At 43.6% G+C, this 24,028-nt stretch overlaps 1 protein-coding gene across 2 annotated transcripts; it reads left to right on the forward strand.

The window, feature by feature from the left end:
- Positions 1-1,478: 1,478 nt before the first annotated feature.
- On the forward strand, positions 1,479-23,098 carry LOC118794717 (oxysterol-binding protein-related protein 7-like). Of its 2 annotated transcripts, none has more exons than XM_036552977.1 (23): positions 1,479-1,544; positions 8,631-8,702; positions 9,074-9,300; positions 10,275-10,418; positions 10,506-10,559; positions 10,996-11,109; positions 11,847-12,023; positions 12,191-12,338; positions 12,569-12,687; positions 13,252-13,335; positions 13,905-14,055; positions 14,533-14,666; positions 16,056-16,148; positions 16,661-16,838; positions 17,358-17,647; positions 18,215-18,352; positions 18,786-18,849; positions 19,075-19,153; positions 19,598-19,742; positions 20,358-20,508; positions 20,867-20,993; positions 21,463-21,585; positions 21,972-23,098. In XM_036552977.1, exons 3-23 carry the CDS (start codon positions 9,169-9,171, stop codon positions 22,078-22,080), a joined length of 2,754 nt encoding a protein of 917 aa, XP_036408870.1. In that variant the 5' UTR covers positions 1,479-1,544; positions 8,631-8,702; positions 9,074-9,168; the 3' UTR covers positions 22,081-23,098. The 2 variants fall into 2 exon arrangements, with proteins under 2 accessions (XP_036408870.1, XP_036408871.1); XM_036552978.1 differs by lacking the exon at positions 1,479-1,544 and adding an exon at positions 7,454-7,664.
- Positions 23,099-24,028: the final 930 nt, after the last annotated feature.

The following is a 24,028-nucleotide window of genomic DNA, read 5'->3' on the forward strand; positions in this document are numbered from 1 at the left end:
AATAGTAGTGATGATGATGATGATGATGATGATGATGATGATGATGATGATGATAGTGGTGAAGATGATGATGGTGAGAAACACAAACACTAATTTCGGGATTTTTCTCCTGCTTCCTGGTATGTCTGGGGCAGCGTTTTCTGGTGACTGACTGCAGCGGTCGTGCGTTCAGGTGCGCTCCGGCTTCCCTGTGCGAAGTGGACGAACCCGCCAGACAGGTGGGAGCGCGGCGTCGGGATTTGGCACGGATGCCGTTGTCAGGGGCCAAACAGAGAGAGAAGGCGAAACGGAGGGAGAACAAAAGATCGAGGATGCCTGCCATTTTTCGGATTGCTGAGATAGCGCTCACCATCGAGAGCGAGAGCAGGGCAGCGCCGCCAGTGACAGTGACTCCGAGAGTATGACAGACGTGTCAGCCATTACTCGTTTGTCGAGGGGGAGAGGACCTCGTTCTCGACAGCGAGTGCCTTTCCTCGTGATAGTAGAGGTAGATAACCACATATGCTGTTAACCAAGCGGAGAAAGTGGGTGAAAGATCATGGTAGCCTTGCATGTAAACACCAATGAAGTCTGAAGTTCAATCAATTAAAGCTTGCCAGTAGCAAGAAGGATGCAGGCCTCCCGCCCCAGTCATTTGGAACAACATTCATTTTTTGGGAAAATTCTTCAGCTGCTATGGTTGTTTGTTAATGGATATGGCATGTGTATGTGTATGTATAAGCTATGTGTGAATCTTGGTCTTCGCCTGGAAGATATTTTTAAATATTAAAGCTTGTTTTGCTGTCACTTTTACTGAGTAATGCGAGTACTCAAAGACACACTCTATCATCATTACTGCCAAAAAATAAAAAATAATAGTGGTTTCACAGATCCTCGTAAATGCTTTCGATATTAATTTAACTTTAGAATTGAACTAAATCGCCAGTAGATACAAAAAAAAAACACAAAATACACACAAAAAAATCTTTCTTATGAATCCTGTAAAAGGACTATTGTTGCACTGTATAAAAATTGAGACTTTCTTTTAAATACAGACACATATACTTTTGTCAATGCATAAAATGCATTTAAAAACGCAAACGCAAACTATATAAATCTTTCAGATCATATTTAATAGTTTACAGATATTTGTTCTCCCAAAATACCATACTTAATGCAAAAACTTTTACATTGCGTTGTAAATGAATATCATCAGGCGCTTTAGCTACATAGATAGCTACCCCAATCGTGGGCGATAAAATCTACTTTGGACCCTATCCTTGGAACTTCATTGTCTGAATGTAAAACTTGCACGTGGTACAGACCAAACACGCGAATGCCGGTGAACTGGAGCGGAATGCATGACTTCACGGAGGCTGGTGGGGGGGTGCGATCTTCAACAGGTCAGACAGGTTGCGGGCACACCCCTCATCAACGGGTACGGCCGAATCTCGACGATCCTCTGACGTAGGCACATCTGACAAATTGGAGAGGAGACTGAGCGACCAGTCAGCTGTAATAATCACAGACATCCCACGCTCAGAGCTGTGTGGAACTAGTTTCAGGTAAGAATTTGCATTTACAGCAAATAATTATACTTATGATGGCATTTGTTCACGTTTATGGATATAAATATTCATTTTACGCGTTTTGATCAAAACAACATACAATATATTGTACAACTGGTAACCCCTGTGGGGTTGTTTTGTTTGCTGCTTTTAAATGTGTGCATTGAGGTAAAATGTAGCGGCCTTTGTTTGCTCTCCGATTTTACTTTTGCTATTTACTGTTATAGAGATGAATTAGAAACTATTTCGTGGAAAATCTACGACCTAATTCCTTTGCACGCAACCTTCCATATATTGAGTTTAGGTGTCTGTATTGTGTTAAAAATTTAGCGCGCTTGCAGGTATAGAACAATTAGGTTGTTAAATATTCGCAGTTAAGTGGATTTGGTCCCTACTGAGAGTTAAGCAACTAATCCTATAATCAGCCAAGCTATCATTAGTATAACTTAGTATTAGTATTTAAAAAGGATCTGGTCAGCTTCTTAAAAAAAAAAAAACTTTGATTTTGCCGCTTACAAGAGACCATATGACCTGACCTGTGATCTTCTAAACAGCCGATGCGACGAGGGAAAATTGAGTCTTGCTCTCTGGCTATATTTTTCCCCAAAACGTCTGCTATAGTGATGCTCTGCATATTTTATAGATAAAAATGTAAGTTTTACTTGTAATGCAGTTTCAAGAATTGCGTTCAGTTATGCGGCTTTCGCAAATTATTGCATAGCTGCGTACATTTTTAACGATTGACAAGATTAATATGTAATTGTGCAAATTTGTCAGTGGTGATTAGGAAGAAATTTGGTTGTCTGTTGTCCCCATACGAATCTCCCTTTATCCGCTAAACAAAAATATTACTGAACATCCACTTTAATAGAATGCAAAAAGCACGTCTAACAAAATATTATGAGAAGCCTAAGTCACACAGCTTCGGTTTTAAAATGAGCACCTTATGGTTCAGGGACGTTTTTAATGCTTACGGCCTGTGTGTTTCGCTAGGTTTGACATCAGCACTCGCTAAACTTTCAATTCCTTTGTAATCGTGATGTTGCTGTTTGATTTCTTTATCGGAGATGCGTACAAGCAGCAATTTCCCAAGTGTACGGCATGGCCCCCTCGATTTAACGTCATAACTAACTTAATAGCTTCATGAGTGCCGTAGTTTCTCTGTGCAGTTTCTCTGCACGTTTTTAATGCAGAGCTTTTGTTGTCATGAGCATGAGATGCCTGAGTGAGTGATGTGTTTGTCTTGTGACTCACTTACCCAAGCATCTGCAATGAAGCTCTTAAAACCTGGCACAGACTTGATCATGTGTCTTTGGTGTATTGCATGACAGCAAAGGGTTCAATGAGAATAGGGTTCAGGAAAGCTGACAGTCTCAAGCCCCACACCCTAACACCTGCTACTTGTCGCTTATATTATTGTATTATCACAATGTGTTATGGATACTATGATCCAGTGACTGTGTTATATGGTGGTGTATGTACTTGATTTCCCTTAGTTTTCTGGACTGTCTCATTTCAGGTTAGCACAAGTTAACTTGTGGTGCATGAATCTTCTCACACTCACCGGTCTGGGAGCGTTGTTAGCCCTTGTCTGACACTGTTCCTCATGTAGCTTGGATGGATATGCCTCTATTCTCTTGTGCTGCAAATTCCTCTACATAAGAGTGTCTAAGTGAATTTAATGTAGTGGAGTAATGTAATGTAATGGAGTGTGATATACCTCAGGATATAATGGTCTTAAATACTTATCAGTATTAACATTGAACTTTAGCTGTTGACACTTTGCCATAAAGCTCTGTAAGCTACTCCTGTGACAATGATTTGCAGGCCCTTTGGTCTGGTCCCATCTGATCCGTTACCCTTAATTCAGTTCATTTGAAATTAATGTTCCCACTGACCCTTGCTGACCTCACTGAAATGAACACAATGTTCCTGCACAGATCTGCAAAGCCTGGAAAGGTATGTTAAAAAGCACATAAAAGTGTGAAAACACTTGTGGTTCTACACCATTGCCATACTATGGGCTCAATTTCAATAACAATTACACATTCTAGGATCCAGTTTACATGAATGTAGATGTGTGACTCTTCTGCAAATTGGTGGTATGCTAAAACCTAGGGTTTCTCAGTGAGGGGGTTCATGCCATTCAGGGGGTGCTGAGGCTAAAGGGTGTTGGAAAAGGGGTGTCACATTTTGAATATCTTATGTTGATAAACCATGTTTATCTGTACTGGAAGAAAGAAAATGCCTGTACTTGAGCTGAGAAAATCAGTAATGTGAGTCAAAGGGTTTGAGTCAGAACGCTGAACTCGCTGACAGTCTCGGCCTTTGATCAGACCTGAGATTCTCAAGCCTAAAATTTCCTTGAATGAACATACAGTGACTTGCGGCCGAGCTGTCAAAGCACGAGACAGAAAAGTCATGTGAGCTGGTCTGTGAATTAAAGGTCTGGAATTTTGGAATGGGAAGTGTGCGGGAAGCCCGTGACCGGCTCGGTCCGGTCCGAGAGGTGGAAAAACACAGAAGTGCAATCTCACGGGACCACTGGGGGCCTCTTGTCGTGTGCGGCAGTATGTCACCCCGTCGCATTCCTGCGGGAGCGACCGAACCCGTTTGATCACTTCCCGTTTTCTCCGCTCCGATGTTTCTGGGAGGGCCGTGGTGCTTGTTCTCGAGGTACAGCTGGAGACGGCCTTCTCAGTTACCTCGGCGGGTGTCCGTTCACTAAAAATGCAGTACTCATTGTGAGGAATGAAATATTTAACGGTGTTAAAAAGTTTCAGATCAACAGTGTGTTGGGGTTCAACCATAGAGGAAATGTAGTAGTTCTACAGTAATGATGTGTGTGGGTTTTGTTTTGTTCTTCTGGGGAATTCTTTACAGCAGGAAGTTGGGATTATATATTTATTCAAGTCGCAACTGGTATTTTATTTTGAGCGTAACCAAAGTGACAAAGCCCATTTCATATCAATAACTCTCCTGCAGTGCACACTGGGGCTTGTAGGTTGCAAAGCCTTTTGTTACTTGCAGGTGCATCAGAAGGTTACAGGCTCCTTAGTGATTGCACAGGATGTTGTGTTGAGGTGGTTTAAGGTGTACAGTTTCCAAAATCAGAGTGTAAAATAGGGGAATAACACATTTTAGAAGGAAAATTTGTTTTGATTGCATGTTTTGCCAAAGCTGGGGACTCAGGAGTTGGCTTCAATCAGATGTCTGTCAGAGACTGTGTTTCATGCTCCAGGTGTTCTGGCTCTCTGAGATTTGATCATCCCTTCCTAACAGTCCCTGCCTCAGCTAAAATGATTGAGTGATTGAACTGGCATCAGCGGGCATGGCTATTTAGAAAACTTTTCATCCAGGCGGGTTCTGAGGACAGACAAATGGTTCCTGGATCTGCAACGCCTGATAAATATGGTTCTGGCTGGTCAATGGTATCATCCAGTGACAAGGAGGTGGATCCTGCCGGCCTTGAACTTCTCCTCGGATCAGCCTTTTTGTTTTAGGCCGAGATCCTTCTGTTAGGGTCACATGTTCTGCTCTTGTTTCAACTGCAATGAGCAATGGCAGTGAGTTCAGTTCATTTAAAATACACAGGACAGGCCAGGAGCACCAGCTTGCAGGGCTCACACAGCATTTCAGAGTCTCACTTCATTTCAGAACAAGTTAAAAAAAGATGCTGCAATGCTCTCCCCTCCCCAAGACAGCCACCTGACCTCAGGGTGCATTAACAGGGCTTTGGATCCTGTCTCCATGTCTGTACCAAAGGATTTAAACAGGTGGTTTTGTTGGTTCCATATTAATAAAATTATATATTTTTTAGCAATTACCAGTATATCACTGATGTCCTGATCCCTGAGTAGGAAGAGTGACAGTGGCTGGTTCTGATTCATGTGGTATGATCTCCTTTTCAAACTCACCCCGGCTCAATCAATAATTTGGAGTTTGCAAATCAGGCTCTTCAGTTAACTTTAGAAATGCCTCTGAGATTGTTCTAAATTTCTTGTGCTGCTGCTTGAAGCTTTTTTGATTTGCAGAATGATTCATAAGCATACTACTTAAGCACTATGAGTCTCTTTGGCCACATCACGTGTTTTCAGATTGAGGGGTCATGTTTAGTTTCTCCGAGCATTTTAAATGGATTAAAAAAAAAAAAACTTACAAAAACACAGCTATTAGTCCGCTTATCAACTGTTTAGTACCAACTAAACTACAAAATTAGCACAGACTTTGTTACATTTATTTATACTCCCACTTGGAGTTTATGCAGCATTTCCAGTTCTTTTGTCTTTGTTGAAGTGTCCACATTGTCGTCTTAGGCAGAATTTTTGACCACTCCTAGTTGATTAATTTTTCCAGCTCCTTAAGTTGTCTTGATCTTTGCTTGTGAGCTGCTTTCTTCAGTCCAAGCCTGGTATACTCCGTTAAATTTAGATCTGTATCAGCCATCAGAGAACCAGGTTTCCTTACAAAACATCATGGGCTGTATTTGGGTTAGGAAGAAACATGGCATTAGGGGAACTGGCAGCTTTGCTGATTTGGGTAGGCTCTGATACGCACAGGAAGCAGCCAGATCTGCAAAGCAATGGATTCTTAAACAATATGCTGTTTACTCATGAGGACACTAGTGTTAGTTCAGCTTTTCAGCTTGAAACTTGTACGGCCTGTACTTGTCTCTTCTCAGTGGGTTTGTGAGAAATACCAGGCAGTTTCTCTGTGAGACTGCACATGTCATGCTGTACAATCCATTGTCCTTTGAAGAGACAAGAAAAGAAGAGGAAAGCAAAATGGGAGTCTCCCAGGCCTTTGTGTCTTCTAAAAACCCACAGCAATATATAATGTATTGTTTGGGTTGTCTACATGTGGGCTGTTGTCAAAGAAACTAAGATATGTCATAACTTAAATTTCTTCAAAGTGAGTAACTGGGAATTGTGTACAAATATTGTCCTCCTCTTAGTCATATTAATTCCAGGCCCTAACTAACACAGTGAACATGACTAACACTCAGCCTGAAAATCTTCAGTAGGTAGATGACTGAAATGGAATTGTACAACTGAAAGTAATTTCAATTTGGGTTTTAATGTGGACGCCCAGTGAGAAAATCTCCATAGTTATGTCACAGTGAGATGGTCGTGGTGACTGTTTTCTAGGTACATTCTGTACATACCAGGAGATGGATCACAGGTGATAACAGGAGAGGGCCGCGCTTGGCTGCAATTTGGTTCCCAAACACCTCTTGGCGCTCTTTCAAGCCATTTGTGGTTCAAGACCCATCATCATAGTTGGTTTAATGGATAGCACTTCACTCCAGAAAACAATAGAAAACTATTTCAAATGTAGCAAAAAAAAAAATCATGTCCATGATTTTTTGTTGACTCTGCATTTCGTAGAATTTATGTCAGCTTTACTCAAGTAAGCCTGCAGTAGGCGTGAAAAAAAAATCACCTACTACACCCAAAATCCTCCCTGTATCTGACACATTAATTTTGTTCAGAATTTAGGCCAGACAAAAGCGGATGCTGAATTTCACTTTGCGGGACATGTTCTAAAGAAACAACCTTAGGGAAGAAGCTGAGGGAAAAATGAGGAACATTGTGTACATCAGTGTTGACTGTACATATTTTCACACCTGTATCATGGATACTTTACCAAAATCAGGTAATGTGGGCCGACATTATCCATATAGGTCTGCAGTCTCAGCATGAGAGGAAAGGCATAAACCCATGTTTGGGCAAAAATCAAAACAGATTTTACACCCGTGTGTCATGCGTGTGTTTGTGCAGCTATGTGACATGAGGGCGTCCCCTGGCTTAAGGTACAACCTATTTTCGACGTTCCTCCCATTCATCAAATTCCTTTTATATGCAACATTTCACTGCAACAAAGTCAAAATATGTGGAGATACTGGCATGGTTCATGTGTCTGGAGGCTGCTGGCTTTGTTGGTGTTTTATCTCTGAAGTTTGACTAAAGACATTATTGAAACTTTGGAATACCGCTTGTTTTTCCTTAATTTTCTCTTCAAGGTATCAACCGTTTTTAGAACTGGATTTTAATACTGTACCGAATACATTACATTTACCTCTGAGCAACAGAAAATGGAAAACGCTTTGCATCGTCAGTAAGTATCTCATTAGTACGTGTTGGCCCTGCATCACACGAGAGAGCCGTTTGCTGATCTTGACTCTCATCTAACTCTTCGATGTGTGCTTTGGAATTGAGCCTTGTGTTTTCTCTCATCAGTAAATCAATTGAATGGGTTTGTTATTGACAGTGCTTCGCTAAATCATTCAAGTATAGATTTGTAGGGATTTTTCTGGTGGAACTTGGCATTTTGTAGCAATGTTCCCACTGGGGACATGTTTAGTAGTTTCCATCTATGGCAAATCTTATGTCCAGTGTTACTGTTGATAATGGAATAATGGGGTTGTGGTAGAAATGCAGGTACTGCTCATCAACCGTACCATTAGACATCTTAAAAACCAGAGGCGTTATTAGGATCTTGAAATATTGGGGGCTTAGCTTAGTGTGAAGTAAATCTGCTGCTTGAATGACACACGGGGGACCAAAACATATTTGCGTTTGTGATCAACGATATCATATTATTTTCAAGGGTTTTAATGCATGATTGGAATGACAGATGAATAGATCTGGGGCTATTTTTTTATTATTCTTAATTTTGTAATTTTTTTTTTTTTTTTGAAATCTGGGGCTATTCATAAAACATTCAGGTCTGTAGCCTCGGACGCCCAGGCCTAACGACTCCACTGTTAAAAACCACTGACAATGGTCTTTAACAAAATAAATTGGATCTTGCATATTCTATTAAGGAGGGAATATTTCTTGCCTATTACGTAGCTTGAAACTACCTTTTGATTTGAAGTAGTTTGCACACACATTCCACAGAATCTGAAGATGGGAGGGAAATCATAATTCCCTTCAAAATCGAGGTACATACTTGAACACACCCTTAAATTCCAGGTTGCATATTTGCCTTTCTTTCTCTTACAGTTTATAATCTACGACCACAGTTTTGAATCTTACTTGAATATCTAGACCGACAAGATGTCTTGCTTTCTCCCTTTAGAAATTGATTCATCTGCCTGTCTGTGTCTACCTGCATGAGAGAGGGCTGGGACCGCTGTGCAGACACTTTCAGGTAAGGAGCGGAGAAAGAGCGTAGCTAATGCATAATTTTCCTACAGTAAAGTCACGTCAGCGTTAAGAGAACGCCATGTCTTGCTTGGTGTCACTTTCAGCATTTGTTGAGTTGTTTGAAAGCTTGTGCTTTGCTTTGTGTTCTAATGCTTGAAATTGTTTCTTGGCTTTTTTCGTCATCGCTGAGAATGGGTTAAATGAATGTCAGATGTTATCATGAAAGGTGTAACCGCATAGATCTGAGGGCTCTGTTCCTCGCCGCTGAAATCTGCCATTCCATCATTGGAATCGCTGCCATCTTTGTTTGCTCGTCCGGGCGTCCTCAGCCAGGTGACCCCCTTTCATTTGTTCCCTTGTCTCTTTCTCCTGCAGTCAGCTCTGGCCTCATTGCGAGTGTGATGAGAGAGTGGCTGTAGCTGAACCAGTAGTTTCTGTTGGAGAAAAAGAGAATCTGATAGGCCATTAAGATGGATTTCCACGGCTCCACGATCTCCAGTAGCCAATCGATGATGAGTGGCCTGGACAAATCCCCAGCTGGGGGGAGCAAACCCACTCACTCCCGGAACAGCAGCATCGGCTCGTCCCGGCACTCCCGCCAGGTCAGCGTCCTCCCATCACCCCCTCACACACACAAACACAATCACACCCAAACTCAACCCCCCCCCCCCCACCCCCACCTACTACTCCCCGTCCCCCCAATACTCCAGACATGCTTGTCTTCCCACCCACGTGAATTTGTAACTTTGTGGTGTGCGTGTTCATGTATGGATGTAAACATACCCAAACATACATCATCATTAATTATCACCATTTGCATCTTAATGTCGCAAGCGTCACTGCTTGTAACCTGCTTGCTTGGTGTGCTCAGCTCAGGGTAGTTTTCTCTGTGGTGGTGAATATGATCAGACAAGGTCCTCACTTTGTACACAAAAGTACAGTTCTTGACATTAAGAGGTGATGGTCAATACCAGGCCACAAGGAGTGGAGTCCACTAATTATCATCTGTCCTTTCATAACTGAGGACTTTACAAAACTACACAAGATTTGCACAGTTAGCATGTAGGTTTATTTTTGCGCTTCATAGTTTTTCTCTGATGTCATATGTACCAAGAGGTGTAAAGGAGCACGTCTATATCTGTATCAAGTCCCAGTGGAAGGGACTGTGATAAAGTGGAAAGTAAGAATGTTCCCACAATGTTGCTGTGATGTTGTAGCAGCAGTGCTTATCACACATGTGTTTTCACAGCACTGTATGAATGCTGGGAATATGTCTTTGTTGTGTTTCTAATGTTAAAAGAAAAATTTGAAAAACTGATTCCTAAAATCTTCCTAACCGCAGGGTTAATTTGCCACATGCTAATTATTACCTGTGCAGCACAGAGCAGTGGTAGGTAAAGGTACAGTACCCACCGCTTTAGAATCTTGGTATATTAAGGTTGTCTTGAGTTCAGGCTGAGCCCTGATGATGTGCAAGACCAGTGAGGGTCACCTGAGGTCCTGATTTTTCCCCCCAAAATACTTAGAAACTGAAGGTTCTCGGTGCTCACGGCCCCCCTTGTGCTTTCCCCTACAGAACTCCAGGCACTGGGAGGTGATAGAGGACCTCCAGGGTGAGGTGGTCTTGGGAGCCGAGATGGGGCATGACGTAGCCGTTCCTGGCCTCTGTGAGGGCTACATGATGAAGAAGAGGAAGTGGCCCCTCAACGGCTGGCACAAGGTGAGCGGCATGCTGGGAAGGCGCGACAGAGCCTCAGCTGCTGTGGACCATCTTTTTCCCATCTAACCTTTCTGATTTCTCTCACAGAGGTACTTCATTCTGGAACAGGGTATCCTCCGCTACTCCAAGACCAAGCAGGATGTGAGTATCTCGTGCTCTCCTCCTTGGTTCCACTTCAGTCCCCGCCCCCTAATACCTCATACCTCTAGTATTTGATACATCGCAATGCTAGATGTAAAATAAGTATTTTGGTTTCTGTACTCTAGGAACTGTTATTTCGTAGCATACCTGGCTTCCGTGAGATTGCACAAGTTAACTTGTGGTAGGGCTCAGATAGTGTTATACTCACACTCACTGGTCTGGGAGTGTTGTTAGCCTGGTCTGACACTGTTGCTTTTTTAAACTGAATAGATACACTTATATTCTATTGTGCTGGAAGTCGCTCTGGATGAGACCGTCTGCTAAATGCATGTAATGTAATGTCATGTCGACTCGTGACATCCTCGCTGGTTCAGGCTACATTCCTCTCGCTTGTTGAGAAAGGTGGCTCACCTGTCTCTAAACTTTCTGCACACAGATCCAGAAGGGAAAGTTGCAAGGCTCTTTGGACGTCAGCCTGGCCGTGATGTCCATAAACAAGAAGTCCAAGCGCATTGACCTGGATGCTGGGGACAACCTCTATCACATCAAGGTGCTTTGTCATGCCCCCACCCCCACCCACCCATTCTTTTCCCCTGTCAAAGTTTCTTCCTGCTTCCTCTAACAATTCTAGAAGAAACTAGAAGAACCCTCTCTCTGACGGCCGCATTACCCACTGAGGTGGTGCTGTGACTGAAATTGTTTCAAAGTGAGGTTTCAGCACCTGATCTATAAATAAGATAAACAAAAGGAAGCGAGAGCCGCAATCCTGAAGGGCAGGATCTCAGTCAAACGGGAGGAACTGGTTCGGTGCCTCGTGTAGTTTGAGTTATGTGAGCCGCTAAGGAAAGTCGCTGCTGCTTGATTGATGCTTAGCAACTAGGGGGAATTATGGATGGACGGCTCCAGCCAAGCTTAACTTGAGTTCAGGCTGAGCCCTGATGTGCAAGACCAGTGGGGTGTCACCCGAGGTTACCTGGAGGTAAAATCTGTGGTCCTCATGCTGTTTGGAATTTAGCTGCTTGTCATGCTTTTGTAATGAGTCAAAGGACTAAGTCGTTAAGACAAACATCTGTGATCTGGGGACGACTTGGTCATATGTCTGAGGTAGCTGTAGAAAGTCATTTTAAAAATTGGGTGGATCATTTGATTCCAAAATTCCACAGCTGGGCTTGACTAGTTGACCTGGAGGTGGAGTGGTGGGGTGAAGGCAATCCCTCAACGTGGATGTTTGTGAACTCTTGGTAATTAATACAGTGGTTGTACAACGGTTCTATTCTGTCCTGATAGGCAAAGAACCAGGAGCTGTTCTACATCTGGGTGACCAAGCTGTCTGCCCACCGCATATTCAAGAAGAATGAGGCTGTACACGCACACAATGGAGTCCTGCAGGCACTGTCAGCCAGGGGCAACAGCCTGCCTACCATGGCCAGCCTGGCACAGAGGAACAGGGGCTTGCCAGACCTGGTGAGTCGATTGCAGAGCATCAGAGCATGGTCTGCTGTGATTCCTCAGTCATGCTTTTCATAGAGTCCATTTAGTCTAGTATGGACAATGGATTACAATTGTATGATCATTGCAGCTGCTCATCTTGCATTGCTGACTTTTCCTGTTCATTTCTCTTTGCACTACAGTCTTATTCCCAGTACCAGAGCAACATGTCTCTATGTCCAAGTGAAATGGGACACTGCAGGCACGAGCTCCCCACTGCTGCCCCAGGGGTGGACAGCAAGGTGTCCGACTGGCTGCAGCAAACCCACGAGGCCGACTGCTGCTCTCAAGGTGAGGGATGGCGGAGGAGCTTTGGGAAAATGACGTGTGGTGTGCAGGTGGCAGCTACATGCCTGTTCCAAATACTCACACCATGCTGCTAAGTTGCCTTTATTGATTTCTTTAAAAAAAAATCAACGTGAAGCACAAAAAACAATGCCGGCTGTTTCTCCGGTGGGAAGAGAGGGGTCTGTATTCTGCCCTGACCCCTTTGTTGTTGTGCTCCCCCGCTTTTCTCACAGAGCTCCGTCGTTGCCAGGGCGACCTGGTGGAGCTGAACCAATTGGTCCAGAGGCTGCAGTTCCTGGAGAGTGGCCAGCCCATCACCAACGGCGACCTGGAGCGCAGGATAAGTATGCAGGTGAGTCCTGTTCAGCCCTCTGCGCCGCGGTCTTCTCCCAGAGGCACAGTGGCCTGCCCCCCACAGTTTTAACAGGCTGCCCTGTCATACTCCACCGCACTGCTGCTCGCATAGGATTGTAGAGAACAAGTCACCCTGCTGTCTCCGTGGCAACATTTCTACTCAGGTCAAATGAGGATTTGGACTACAGAATGTGGGACTTCGTGCCCTCATTTGACATAATATTCTCACCACATTCCTGTAATGATGTCATGGTCTGGGAACAGCCCAGCAATGTTCCGAGAATATTATGTGTTGGGTGGATCAGCGTTATGCCAAGTAACATGTTAAGTATTTGAATGCTAAGAAAAGTATGTTGCCTATTGATATCTAGTACTTACTCTAGCTACTGTGTTGCACTTGTGTACCACTGTAATTATCACATCGTAAAGCAAATAAACCTTAAGGTGAAGTTGTTTTCCTTAGTTTTCTGTAGGTCAAGTGCAAGGGGTGTTTAGGTGTATGCATTATTGCTGTGAATTTCTGTATGGTGTGTTGAACATACCCTGCTATGTCTCCCTCCAGAATCTCACACTAGACAAGCCCAAGAAGAAGTCTAGTAAAGGCTGGGGCCATTCTCGTACCCTTTCCAGGGTGGAGGCCCTTGGTGTGAGTACTACATTTTTAATCATTCTGAACGTTTTGCAATGTCCTGTCTACCAACACAGAGATTAAATTCTCAGTGAAATGTGTTTAAATGTTTATAAAATTCCATTTCCAACTTTACATCTGTAAATATTCTATCTGTAAATACTTTTTTTTGTGTAATTGGCAGCAATTTTAAATGTCTAAAACAAATTGTCTAGTAAGAATTATGTAAATGCCCAGCAAAAAAATTAATTCTGACATTTCACATATGGTCTACTGTTCCTTTTGGCAGAAAGGTGACCGCTGGCATATTTTGGATAATGAGGACTGCCAGACAGTCTAACTGCTGTCTAATAGTCATTTACTGATATCATTTCGTTGTGTTATCAATCAGATAGAAGGGATTAACAGAACAGATGGAGGTATTATTTCAGCTTTAAATCCTCCCTGACAAGTAAAGGAATGCTTTTAATAATTGCGTTCTTAGAGGCATTCATTTTTTCCCTAAATATAAAAAATTCTCCAAATATCCCCTCTGTGAAATGATAACATAGCCTGACACCCCTTCATTCGCCATCTCCCCCTCACAGCTTTCCTCCAGTCACCTGAGCACTTCCTCACACCTGGGGGCCTCGGTTCAGTCCATCCCGGACTACGTCTACTCTCAGCTCTCCACACCGGGCATCGTGTCCCCCGAGGGCAAGAAGGTCCAGAAAGACATCTGCCTGCTGGCAGAGAGGGGTGAGTGTCGCCCTCGCTGGGCAGGAGTGGGTGGCAGTGGCTCATCTATCACTGGAGCCCTTTAGATGGAGCAAGGCCCTGCTTAAGCAAAACTGACAGTCTCTCTACTGTATTTGATGACCGTGATATGTGTTGTAACTGATGTAAGTAATAGTGCCAGATGCCAGACCATGGTTAAGAGGCACAGAGCGAGATGGAAGAATTATGCAGAACCGGGCATTTTGTTCAGCAACAAGCAAATGCATTTAATGCAGTGCAATGTAATGATTTAATATGTGTATTTTTGCAACAAATACCTGTAATATGTAAAATACATGCAAGAGTGTAGTTCTTGCCACACCCCTTGCCAGTCCAGGAACAGAGGTTGAATCTGGGGGCCGGGAGTCTGGTCCAAATAAAACTCCATGAGTGACATTACTTTTCACTGTATGACCAGAGTGTGGGTGATGTTCTGACACGCCCTGTCCCATTCCATAGTGCACAACTCTTTGCGGTCGGTGCAGGAGACCCTGGCCCAGGAGCGGGAGAAACTACGGACTGCCTGGACCAGGCCCGACCTCCGCCAGTACACCTCCCAACAGCTGGCCACGCTGTGCACCACCCTCTCCGAGGTGAGAACCCCCCCTGCCCATACCTTGCAGCCCAAAATGTCTGCCTCCTTATAGTGGACTCGTGTAGGTTTTACATTGTGCAGAGCTGCAGTGTGTGGTGGATACATTAGTGTGGTCATTAGTGGGGTTCATGTGTGGTCTGACACGGTTCAGGTGGGTGGAATCCTGTTGATGTCCTAGCCCTCCTGCTTGTGATTGCGGTCAAGTTGACCGTCTTGGCCAAGGGCTGTCCGGAGTTGAGCGCGTTGACTTTTAGCTCGATCACACCTGTGCTTTTTCTTGCTACACCACTCCTGTACTTCAAGGTAGACCTTCTAAAAAACCAAAATGCGTTAAACAGTTTTTCTGTGTTGACAGTGTGAACTGTCTTGAGAAGTGGGGTTTTCTGTTCTTTTGTGTAAAAGCATAAATCTGCCTGGATGGATCTAAAATACAGGAGTGATTGACTGGTATTGCACAGCTCTGTCTCTGGGCACTATGAAAGGAGACTTTTTGTTCTCTAGGGAGAACAGGTTAGGCCGGCTCGGCTGGGATGCAAGGAACCTGTGAAGGGTGGGGGATGGCTTTTTGGGGATAATTCACAAAGTTTACAGAAACCAACAGAGCAAAAAACAGATGGGACTACCCAAACCACAGTCAAAAGCATTCAAGTTTCCAGCAACCAAGTAAACTGTTTTGTGCAGTACCCTTAGTAATGCGATTTTCACCAATTTCACCCTCAGAAACAATCCTAATTAATCTTCTGATGAACAGTTCTGCTGATGTTACTTCATTACATTACTATTGGCACTTCAAACTGTATATGTAGAATATGTATAGTGCAGCGTTTCCCAAACCTCTCCTGGAGGACCCCTTGTACTGCATGTTTTAGATCTCCCCCTGCTCCAACACAGCTGATTTAAATGATCAGTTTGTTATTAAGCAGCTTCAGGAGTTCATAATGAGTTGAGCATGGAGGAGAGAAGATATTAAATTCTGATAGCGGATTAAGGAAGCAGGAGCTGTCATTTCTTTGGATGTCCCTTTTTAACATTATTGATCTTAATGTGACAGTAATATTGACCTGCAAGCAACTCTTGATTCGTGTGCAATCAGATTGCAGACTGTTGTCCCTTTGATTCAGCTTGTTCTGTATAGGTTCCCTCTAGTGGTCAGTGTGTGACACTATCAAAACCCCTTCCTTTACATATGTTAATTTGATGTTGATCAGTTTCGACAGACTCTAGGGAAGACAAATGCCTAGTACAACTGAGCTGTGAGCACAGCCCATTTCTGTGAAGACTGACTGTGAAAAACATCGAGACTTAGGAAGAGTAGAGCAACATAACAGTTGTTTGGTCTTTTTGTGTCTGCGTCTCCATCTGTGTCTGCTTGCGTGTGTGTCCACAGTTGGAGATGAAGTCCCGTCTGACCAAAGTCCACTCGCTGTCCTTGTCTTCGGACTCCTCGGATGAGTCGTTCTGCACCGTCAACCAGGAGCAGGTGTGTCCTCACTGCATGCCATGTCCTCTGTCTCTCCACAAGGACACAAGCACAAGCCTCCTCTGCCATTCTAAGTCTAGGACTAGTCTTTCTGCAGTTTACTCATCTTTAACTCGTGTTTCTCCCTCTCTTTGTGTGATAACAATAAATAAGAATTTTATTACTGTCTTGCTGTTCTTTACCTCATGCTTCTCCATCTTCATTTCACATGTTGTGGCACCTGGTTCTTGTTGCCAGTGTTGCAGCGTCATGCATTGACACTTAAACTAAAGTGTGGCTCAGCGTTCTCGTTCTCTGTACTGTTGTCTCTGTTGCCTTTTTATGTCCAGCTGTCTTAAGTCGCCCAGGCAGAGAGCATCTGCTAATGAATAAATGTAAATTTCTCCATTGGGACATGCTTTTTTTCCTTTCTTTTATTCTGTTCCTGTCTTTGTCTTATCCTCTCATCTGTTGCTGTTATTTCACCATTGTTTTTCCTTCCTCTCCCCTTCTGCCTTCATCCCTCCATCCAGCCCACGCCATCCCTAGGTCGCCACTCTCTCCGCACGCCCTCCGTGGCCGAATCGGCGGCAGAATACTACGATGCGAGCGATGTCACTGCTCAAGAGAATTCACCGGAAAACGAAGTGTCGGATGAGTCCGGAATGAGCGACATCACCACCAGCAACTCTGAGCCTGAAGAGGGACAAGGTGAGCTCTCCCTTCCCATTTGTCTCAAGAGTCCCATTAAAGGTACAGGAATGGCTAGCATGATCAACCAGAGAGAGGCCAGTATTTTTAAAAGCACTGCAAAGCATTCTGGCATGGTGTCAATTCAACTCAGAGAGACAGGCTTTCTTGGTATATTACACACCAAAATAAAAATTAAAATGCAGCTACATTGGGCAAGGTGACTGCTTGTTACAAAGTGGCCTGCTTAACATCAAAAACTTTATATTAAACAGTGACTTTGACTTGGTTACCTCGAAGATATTCTATTATGGTGTGCCAATTGTCTGCATTGTCTCATCTGCAAGTACAAGCAGCATTATAACCATATCTAAACTTACATGAACTTCATCTAAAGTCATTATTTGAATAAGACGTGGAGAGTGAATCAGTTGCTGATCGAAACCTTATTTACTCTTAGTTCAGTCAAGAAGTCTAAGTGTATCTCCCACCCCTCATGTTTTAACATCCTCTCAAAAATGGCCATTCTCCTCACACCAGTGACGTCCACCCAGGACTACCGTGCCAGCGTCTCCAGCGCGCCCGACGTGCTGAACGTCATCCCCAAGGACACGGGCCACCGCACCACGCTGCCCGCCACCTGCCCCGACAACAGCCACATCGGCCTCATGACCATCCTGTACAACAACATCGGCAAGGACCTCTCCCGCGTCTCCATGCCGGCCGCGCTCAACGAGCCCCTGTGCCTCATGCAGAGACTGTGCGAGGAGCTGGAGTACTCGGAGCTGCTGGACACGGCCAATCGCACCGAGGACCCCTATGAAAGGATGGTAGGTCCCGTCTGTGTGTCTGTCTGTCTTTCTGTGTGTACGTGTGTCTGTGTCCATGCCTGTCTCCATATGGCTGTATCCCAAGATTCCATTATACTCTCTTCGACCCAGTTACATAGAATTCAGGACTTTCAGGGTTCAAACATTTAAATATCATCCTTTTGTTATTTAATGAAGACAAATGTATTTGATGAATTGTTTGAGAGGGTATTTAATAGAATAATGATCAAACCGATAGTGACAATTCCAAGTGATTTGACTAATAAACAAGATGGTAATGGTCAAAAATTCTTACGGGAAAAAAAATCTTCCTAGGGCTTTATTATGAGAGCTCTATTTCATTAATGTGCCTGATTAATTGTCCTAGTGTTAGTTGAGTGTGTTTTTCAGAACTGTTGTGATAATTAAGTTGCTTACTGGATACTCTTGTCCAGACTGAAAATTTTTGTAAGCCATGAGTACTACATAGCTCATTTATGTTGCTAGAACTTTGCAAAGCTAATAAAATAAAGTCATTTGCTCAGCTGAGGTACGCTTACTATTTTCCCTGGCCTCTCTACTGTGCAGGTTTACATCGCAGCCTTCTCCATCTCTGGCTATGCCTGGGCGAGCTACCGTAACCGCTACAAGCCCTTCAACCCCATCCTGGGGGAGACCTTCGAGTGCATACGTGAGGATCGCGGTTTCCGCTACGTCAGTGAGCAGGTGAGACCAGCACCAGTCCAGGATGTTAAGAAATGCTTTCTGATGGTACAGAGAACCTGGTTTACAGCAGGTGTTTGTAGTCGGTTTTGCAGTGCACATTCCAGAATCATCATAAAAGCTGTGTGGTTCTCACCTTCTGAATAATTTAAAAGATGCATCAAACATTCTTTCTCATGTTGAAAATGTGAATGTTCTTGGAGCTGGGATTTTGAGATTCTTTTACAAGTGTTTACCCAAATTACCCAGATGGGTCTAAAATGCATGAATGACTTGAAATGCTGTTGCAAAATTTTGTCTCTGAGCAGATGCACAAGATTGTGTGTGTGTGTGTGTGTGTGTGTGTGTGTGTGTGTGTGTGTGTGTGTATACACACAAATTGTGCAAAATGGTATGTCTACCCCACTGTCATGCTCACATAAATGTGTGTCTCCAGGTGAGCCACCATCCCCCCATCTCTGCCTGCCATGCTGAATCAGAGAATTTCTCCTTCTGGCAAGGTAAGTGTTCTCTGTAAAAGGTTCTTTGTGCTGAACCTGTAAACAGTATCCTGATTTATCAGTGAGCAAACCAAGCCTGTCTCCTCTTCATGTTCTAACCAATTGTGTAATTAAGTGGTTTTGTGTTCATTGTAAAAACAATGCAGCATTTGCCCTCTAGATTATTGGGGGGAAAGGAAGTGCAGGTGGAAAGTGCCCACTCTGACAATGTGCTCTCTCCAACAGACCAGCGATGGAAGAACAAGTTTTGGGGCAAGTCTTTGGAGGTGATCCCCACTGGAATGGTGAACGTGACTCTTCCTCGGTGAGTGCTAGTCCTCCTGGAGCTATAGAAGGCAGGAATGACAGGCTTCAGGTTCAAACCATGTCTTTACATGAAAGCTCTTTAGAAGAGAATTGCAATGGATTGGACTTGTCTGTTGACTGGAGAGAAAGTGACTGGTAAGCAACTTTAATGAATATGGAGCCACTTTGTTCTGAAGTGCAAGAGTCACATATCCCTGCCCTTTGTGAGGAGCAATAGTCAACATATCCTCATGAGTAAGAGTAGCTCTTATACCAAATGAATCATCAGTCACTACCACTCAGTTCCTCATGTGGAGCAATGAAAGCATTTTGTAAGCAAGTAAGGCATTTGCTATAAGCATTTTTCAGTGCTTGACAGCACTGCCGTTCCACTCTTAAAAGTCCCATCGCCTGACTCCGTTGTCATTGATTTTTCTATCTTAATCTCTGTGCTCCCGTGCAGGTTTGGAGATCATTACGAATGGAACAAGGTGGTGACCTGCATCCACAACGTCCTGAGCCAGCAGCGTTGGCTGGAGCACTACGGCGAGGTCATCATCCGCAACCTCAACAGCTCCGTCTGCACATGCAAGATCACCTTTGTCAAGGTGAGCCCTGCCAAACGGAAGCTGTGACATGGTTCCAAATTTGCACAATAGTGTCCACCCATTTATTTTACCTGATAGACTTTATAGGGCCACACAGAAATTTGGAGCTGTCCAGCACCTATAGCCCACAGATGGGTCTAGATCAGAGCAAATGGGTTTGTCTACCTCTCTCAGTGGTAAAACAGCTGTGGCATTGGATTCTGTGATGCAAAGTTTCAGAGTCCAGTACTTCTATCACTGCAGACAAACCTCCCTGAAAGAGGCTGTTATGGAGCAGTGCTTATTGCATTAGTGGGTCATGAGTTCAAGTGGATATGCTGCTGTTGAACCAAATACTTCAGTTTTATTCCATACAGATCCTGTAGTTTAAATCCAGTCCTGTCTGTATAATATAGATACTGAAGTAATATATTCACAATGTCTAGTGTAAACTGGGTCATCTGTAGGGACACACAAGTTACAAATGAGCTATCATTATGTAAAATCCGCTCTGCACTCTTGATGGATGGTTCATTTTTCTAGCCTGCTGTTCCTGTGTGAGACTGTGTCAGTGGTGTTTCTGCCATTATTCCCAATCATATTTGACTAATGCACCACCCCTTTCGCCCTCAACAGTCCAGCTACTGGAACTCTGACGCAACAAGGAACGAAATACAGGGGCAGGTCCTCAACGAGGCCGGAGAGGTTGTCCACCGATTTGGGGGCCTGTGGCATGAGGGCATCTTCTGTGACACGCTGCCTGTGCCCCAGTGCATCTGGAAGCCCAGTGAGTACTAACCGCCCTCCTTAGCCCCTCACATGTATATGCTGTAACCACAACAGGACTAGGTCCATCCAGGCATTACAAATATGACTAAAATCTCTGAAATGTACCTCCAGTCCTAATGTTGCATCCTAATGTTCCACACCAAAGCTGAATTCTGTCTAGTTGGAGACCAAAAGAACATGACCAAGGTGTCATTCTTGGCTCCATTTTCACTGCTGACCAAGGTTCTGGATACTTTCTGCATCCAAAATCTGAGCCATGATCAACTTTACCAATGCTAATCTTAACATAGCAACTAACATAGGGAAAAGGAGACACTGCTGTTGTGACAAGCATGGGCTTTGTTGTTCTCCTGCAGACCCACAGCCTGAAAACTACTTCCAGTACTATGGCTTCTCGCGCTTCGCCATGGCGCTGAATGAGCTGACCCCTGAAATGAGGCCTCTGCTGCCTCCGACGGACACCCGTTTTCGTCCAGACCAGAGGTGAGTGGCTATTCCTCTATGCCGTGGACAACCTTATCCTAAATCAAATCAAACTTTCTTCCAACAGAGAAGGTCTATATCTGTGATTGGTTTGTATTTTACATGCTATGTTCCTGTGTGCTAGCCATTGCTCAGATGTTTTTACTTTTTTTTTTTTCTTTCTTCAATAAATGTTACTTGTCATTGTATCTGAAAAGTGTACTGGAGATGCTAGCTCAATTCAATCCCATTCAATATTCCATGCATTTTTAAATGAGCAACTCATAGGGTTGATTTGAGCACCTGACCATGTAAGGCTTCAGTAAGGCACTTAATTTTTTAAATGCAATGAAACTAGAAGTTAAGCCCTGGAGGACTAGGGTGATCATTCTGTGTCTACTGTGTTAGCCATGTGTATGCCATTGAGCCAATTCCTCATGTCTGTGCAGCACAGGACTTTACGGTGGCTGACAACCTCTCTACTCTCTAGGCTCTTGGAGGAGGGTAAGGTGAATGAGGCAGACAAGAAGAAGGATGAGGTGGAGGAGAAACAGAGGAGTCGGCGGAAGGCCATGGAGAAGAGAGGAGAGCCCCACATGCCACGTTTCTTCGTGTGAGTCCCAAATTTCCATGGCAGGGTTCCCACTCAGTATTGCATGGACCAGTGTTCTCTCACAAATGCTAAGGCGCATCAACTTCGCGCAAGCAGACACCCTGCCATGCAGACTGAGCAATTATCAGTTTGCCATTGAGCTGCTGGGGTTGGCCTTGTAACTCTGAAGGCAGTGCTGGAAGCCTGATGCTAAATGTATAACATACAGCCACATGATGTCACCGAAATGACAAGCTAAGAAGGAATAAATGGCCCATTCTCACCATTAACATGTTTACTGTATGCTCTTTGATATGATTTTTGTTTGAAATGGTTTGCAGTCTCATTTTGAAGCTGCCATCTTAATGTAGCCTGTAACACTGCTTCCTCTTTTTTTTTTTTTTTAGGAAATCACTTGATGCCAATGGCAGGGATGTGTGGCTGAATAACGGAACCTACTGGAAAATCCGGGAGGAGCCGGGATTCGCAAACACGGAAAATCTCGACCTTTGGTGAAGCACTCCACAGCCGGTCTTCTGTTGTCAAGGACTGAAGTGGGACACTTGTGTATTATAGCTAAATGTTGTGTTCATAGACTGTGTCATTGTGTCATTTTACGAGGGTGTGAGGTGGGAGGTGGAATGCATAACCCAGCATGGAGGAGCTGCTCTGAGCTGCCAGGGGAGCAGGGATCATGCTGAGAGGGAAGATGGAAGGACAGTTTTGGAGGCTTCGGGCCTCCTGAGTAACGGGCCAGATCCTACCCATGAACACGTTCATGCTCGCTTCACAATTGCAGAAACCCCCAGGATCGAGGGCCAAGGCTAATGCAATCCAACTTTCCTAGTCTCTACGTACCATAGCTGCTACAGCCAGGAAAGTGTATATTGAGTCAAGGAAAAAATAAGGGTTTTTGTTGTTTTAACATTCCTATTTATATATTTTTATGAAGGGACTGTTTAGTCAATTGTGATTTATTTAAAGGACATAATGTACTTTTTTGTGTCATTCTGTGTTACTCTACCAAAATTGACATTGCATTTTAAGACTGTTATCGGGGGTTTACATTTACACAGACAATGAAGGTTGAGTACTTTATGGGCCTTACTATGAATTCTTGTGTTTACTTGCAAATTGTAGTTGTCTTTAATGAGGTCTTTTTTTGTTGAGTGGTACACTGGTGTGTTAAAGCACATATGAAACCTCCCATCTTCACCTCTGTGCTGGAAGAAGAAGTAGTCTTAATGTTGCACAGGTCATCTTGGTCATTTATTGTGGAAGGACCAAGTTTGCATGCTCTGTAAATTTCTTAAATATCTCTGTGAACTGACTTTATGGAAATGTTTTTATGGTGATGTTGGTAAAGTCTGAGCCTTGTTTTCAGTTGATACTATGAAGTTTTTTTTTATGGATGTCTCAACAGCAGGTTCAAGAGAAGAGGACATTATAGAACCAGTATGAAATATTCAGTTATTTTAGACTTAAATGTCTGTATATGTGACTCATCAAAGACTAGCTCAGGTTTAAATAAATATTAAAATAAAATTCAATGAAAGTGGTCTGAAAGAGTGCTCCTTTAATATTCCGATGAACTGATTAACCAATTTGCCATTCTGTTTTAGTTTTAGTTGTTCCTCTGAAAGTTAAAAAGGACATTTGTTGCTTCTTCAATGGGTAGTTGGGGGTAAGGATCAAAACTTACAATTATATGGGCTCTCACATTCTTCTTACAGCTCTGAAGGGATTGAGATAGAGGGAAATACAAAATCCAGCAGATTTTCCAGGAGATAAACTGAAAGTGGAAAAATGACAATTAGTAAAATCATTACATTATAAGGCAAGCTAGAGATCCAGGGGCTGCTTGAGGAGCAGCAGAGACCCAGATGAGGGAAGTGCAACACCAACTGGCAAATGAAAATGACTTTATCGCTTTGGTACAACATGCAAGCTGAAGATGTGGTGTGCGGACCAAGATGCATGAAGCCTTTCAACAGATCCCGCAAAAGGAGAGCAGTCTGTCCACAGCCCAATTGGAGCGGTAAAAAGCGTAAAGCATTAAGCACAAGAGTACAAATGCGGAGTCAATTCAACAACGAGTACTGTCTGCCACATTCAATGACGTGACGGGACGGTGGGGGACCTAATATTATTTATTAATTTTATGAAAAAACTGTATCACAGTATCACATATCACATACGAACGTTCACGACGGATATTCCATGAGGGTAATGTTTTGCAGAGTGAAACTTGGAATTCTGTATGATATATTCTGCTGTATCTATTATGTTCCTATGCCTTTGTACGGAACTACTTCTCTTAATGTATAAACTATACGTATTTTGCCATGGCTACGTTTTATTTTGGTCTAAAAAAAATAATTTGGAAAATAAACGAATGAATGAATAACTAAGCATAAGCACCCGGATGTTCAGAGAATTAACAGTTTCGCAAGATTCGTCTGAC

This window comes from Megalops cyprinoides, chromosome 19 (genome assembly GCF_013368585.1).
Source record: "Megalops cyprinoides isolate fMegCyp1 chromosome 19, fMegCyp1.pri, whole genome shotgun sequence".
NCBI classification, from domain to species: Eukaryota; Metazoa; Chordata; class Actinopteri; order Elopiformes; family Megalopidae; genus Megalops; species Megalops cyprinoides.